The 3,736-nt window shown below is 47.1% G+C and overlaps 1 protein-coding gene across 6 annotated transcripts; it reads right to left on the bottom strand.

Moving 5' to 3' along the window:
• On the bottom strand, positions 273 to 3,486 carry LOC110429645 (transcription factor bHLH95-like). 6 transcript variants are annotated; one of them, XR_002446748.1, is made up of 4 exons: positions 3,097 to 3,485; positions 2,599 to 2,967; positions 1,270 to 1,898; positions 273 to 605 (listed from the first exon to the last, which is right to left on the bottom strand). XR_002446748.1 is itself a non-coding variant. In XM_021445901.1 (3 exons), exons 1-2 carry the CDS (start codon positions 3,256 to 3,258, stop codon positions 2,602 to 2,604), a joined length of 528 nt encoding a protein of 175 aa, XP_021301576.1. In that variant the 5' UTR covers positions 3,259 to 3,486; the 3' UTR covers positions 273 to 605; positions 2,599 to 2,601. The 6 variants fall into 6 exon arrangements, 2 of the variants coding, with proteins under 2 accessions (XP_021301576.1, XP_021301575.1); XR_002446751.1 differs by lacking the exons at positions 2,599 to 2,967; positions 3,097 to 3,485 and adding an exon at positions 705 to 956 and having other exon boundaries at positions 1,270 to 2,567; XR_002446750.1 differs by lacking the exons at positions 2,599 to 2,967; positions 3,097 to 3,485 and adding an exon at positions 705 to 925 and having other exon boundaries at positions 1,270 to 2,567.

The raw sequence follows: 3,736 nt of genomic DNA, 5'->3' as shown, positions 1-3,736 counted from the left end.
TCTCACGAATTAGACACGGCTTCTATAATTAGTTTTATTAGGGCAGTCCCAATGGAAGAAACCAAGTAGTTTCTATAGTTTAGGATACCGTATCAAGAAACTACTCTTTCCCAACCCATGATTTCCATAGCAGTGCTAATACAAAGAATGAATTAAATGCAGCATTTAGAAGAAGCAGATCAACTGTGGCAGAGAAACACGCAGCCACAATTGTGCAGCGATCAATCTTAGAACAATAACATCTCATATTTCAAATAAAATGGAGACGTGTGTTCAGCAAACAAATGGCAGCCAAACCACTTCCTAGAACAGCGTCAGATTGCAAACGAAATAGTAGTTCAGTTGGGCAACAAAACAACTAAAGTTGCATAACACATAGCATCATCCATTGACAGGCAGTTTGCATATAGTAGCGCGACAAAATAACTAAAGTTCATGATATATAATATATTATAGTAGATAAAATAGTAAGCTGCCATCATCAGGTTGCAGGTCATCGGTTTGCACGACATCAGGTTGAACAGCGTCATCTCAAATTGCAGGCTGTCAAAAAAAATTCTCAAATTGCAGCAGTCCTCCAGAAGCCATCAGGTTCACAATATCATCTACAAGTGAAAAAAAAGAAACAATGTATGAAAAGAGATCAAACACAAACATAGAGACATATGTATTTGATGCAGACTAAACTACTATTATATATGTACCTAATTATTTTGCCTATATGAATCACCAAAATTTTCCCAAATATGATCAATCATATCAGTCTGAAGTTGCTTGTACGCCTCACGATTATGTAAGGCATTATTTCTGTTAAGTACTTCTTCCATCTCTGGATTTTGTCCATGAGAGATTGTAGCACCAGTGACCGTATATGTGGCGCCCTCCTCATTCAAATCAAGTAGAACCTCCTCTACATCCTTCTCATCTTCAATGATCATGTTGTGGAGAATGATACACTATTATTTTTCGTAATCAGTTAATAGACAACTCGAAGGTTGACACACATAGAGACAAATTTGCAAACTAAATAAAAATTCAACTAGAGATATAGACAACTGATAGACTTTACAGACACTGTTTTTTTTTCAACCAGTATATGATTCATGCGTGGAGATAGACTTCAGAGACACTGTTTTTTTCAGACTATTATATTCATAATAAGTTGATAGAAACTAGACTGTTGTATACTAGTGAAAAAATTATAAATTGAAAGACCAGACTTGGAGAAATTTGCTGTTAAATTTCTGGAACACTAGAAAGTAAGCATACCCTTCAATGGTAGACGATTCATGCCTGAAGGAGGCTACTGTAGATGGACCAGTCCACCACGCCGGGAAACCAGTGGCCTGAAGACTTGGAAGTGTCGGAGATCCTGCTGCAGCCAGGGCAGCGGGAGTACTAGTGGCCGAAGTGGATCCATCAACAGGGGCTGCGGGAGCATCGGCCACCAAATCAGATATGGCAGCACGGGCGACTGGAGCAACGGTGCCTCGCCTAGAATTTGAGCTCAGATTCTTCCCTCGGGGTTCATGTTCCCAGCGATTTGGGATGAACTTTGGACAGAGGAGGCTTAGGTCTTGGAGTTGGGGCTTGAAGATGGAGGATGAATTGGGGACGGGTGGATTTGAGATGGGTTGCAATTGAGCATGCTGGAGAAGAGCGACGGCCGCGAAAGCAATTGAACGCATGGGATGGATTGAGCGCGCGTGGGACAAATACGACGAGCGCGCGCGGGAGATCCAGGGAGTGCGCGGGAGAATAGCGAGCGCGGGGAAGAGGTGGCGGGAGAGGTGGCGGAGGCGGCGGCGGAGCATCGGATCCGCAAGACTCGACCTAGGTCTTCCCAATGGTGTTTTCCCCGTTTCTTGTTGTCTTGAACCACGCGAGGACGCCGAGTCCTGATGAAGAAACGATTTCTTCGATTTTCAGTCTCTCTTTATTAACTCTAGTGCCACATCAGCATTTTGCTTAGCTGTCAATATAATTAAGATAGATAGAAACCACAATAAATAGCCCATTGGGACTGCCCTTATTAGTATCGAAACACCAGATGTGACAATCAATATGGTACCCGATATGATATCTCCTAAACTTTAGTCCCTGGATCCAAACATCCTGCATGCAAAGGTCACTAAAGTAGGCGGGATATCAAACAATTCCATGTCTTCCTCATATTCTCAAACTCCCGATGAAACATACACAGTAACAATCCATCAGCCAGATTTGAAGATAATACATCATACATATATAAGAAACATGCAAATAATTGTAAATGTGAGTCAAAATCACTAGAAGAACCAACATATACCTATATTGATAGCACCTTAAGTCAGTAAGTATAAGCCTTCGATCAGACTAATGGTTCGTGATTCACATTTCCAAACAAAACACTAACTCAGGAACTCTATAAGAAATCCAAAGCCTAAAATTTTTGGGATACAAGGATCCTCCAAAATTGCACCTAAGGATGCTTTCTTCCCCAGGAATTCTAAAAGAAACACGCAGTCTGTTCTGATTTCTGAACAGATAGATAGATATGATGATGCATATGCATCCATGATAATGAAAAGACCTGTATAAGAAAACAGAAAATCTAACCAATCACGCAATGCTGCTCCTGATATCTTCTTGAATCCTCTGGAGGAATCTCGGCGGCACAGGCGCCGTGGTGACCGTGACCGCAGCCTCGCCGCCGTCGCTGGTGACCGTGGCCTCGAGGACGGGCACGCCGTGCCGCCGGAACACCTCCAGCACGCGCGTCAGCGCGCCCCGGCGCCGCGCCACCGGCAGGCGGACGGCGAAGCACGACGCCTTCCCGGCCACGACCACCTCGGCCGCGCTGGCGGGCGTAGCCGTCGCCGTCGCCGCTGCTTTCGCGAACGCGGCGCGCGCCTCGAGCCCCGCGACCGTGGCCCGCAGCACCCCCACGTAGGCGATCGCGTCCTCCAGGATCCGCGCCCTGCTCGCCTGCACGGCGTGGTACAGAGTGAGACCGTGGCCAAGAACGAACGAATGAACGGGAGGGGGGGGGGGGGGGGGAGAAAGAGAGGAAGCAAATCGATGTAGACGGGCGGGCGGGCGGACGGACGGACGGACCCGAGGGGGCAGGCCGGGGAGCTGAGCACCGAGCTCGGCGTAGAGCCTGGACATGTGGCGGCGGCGCGCGCGCTCGGGCTCAGGGGAGGCCTCCTCCTTGGCTTTGGCGGGCGGCGGCAGTGAGAGCGCCAGCGGGTGCTCCTGGTCCTGGGCCTGGGCCATGGTGGAGGTGGATCCAGTTCCAAGTGCGGCGACGCGATCGACGATGTGGAGTGCTTGCGTTGTGGCGGTGGAAACAACTGGGCTCGCCGCTTGGCAAAGCAGAACAGGCTTCTCCTGCACTGCACTGCAGACCTGCTGCTCCGCAGACGCCAAAGCGGGGCCCGAAGAGACCCCAAGGATGAAGCGGTTTCCTGTTTCAGGGCGAGGTCAGCGGCGCAGCTCTTTTTTTTTTTTTTTTTGCAAAATAGGGCCTTGTTTAGGTTCACCCTGAAATTCAAAAAGTTTTCAAAATTCTTCGTCACATCGAATCTTGCGGCACATGCATAAAGCATTAAATATAGACGAAAACAAAAACTAATTACACAGTTTGACTGTAAATCACGAGACGAATCTTTTAATCATAGTTAGTTAATGATTGGATAATATTTGCAAAATAAAAACGAAATTGCTACAGTAGCGAAATCCAAATTTTTTTCAA

Source organism: Sorghum bicolor, chromosome 8 (assembly GCF_000003195.3).
Source record: "Sorghum bicolor cultivar BTx623 chromosome 8, Sorghum_bicolor_NCBIv3, whole genome shotgun sequence".
NCBI classification, from domain to species: domain Eukaryota; kingdom Viridiplantae; phylum Streptophyta; class Magnoliopsida; order Poales; family Poaceae; genus Sorghum; species Sorghum bicolor.
Note: the sequence above shows the minus strand (reverse complement) of the source record. Positions and strands in the feature narration are given on the sequence as shown.

What these genes read in the sequence shown, in the direction of transcription:
- LOC110429645 (XM_021445900.1), bottom strand. Translation starts at nt 1,814, where the DNA reads ATGCTCCGCCGCCGCCTCCGCCACCTCTCCCGCCACCTCTTCCCCGCG.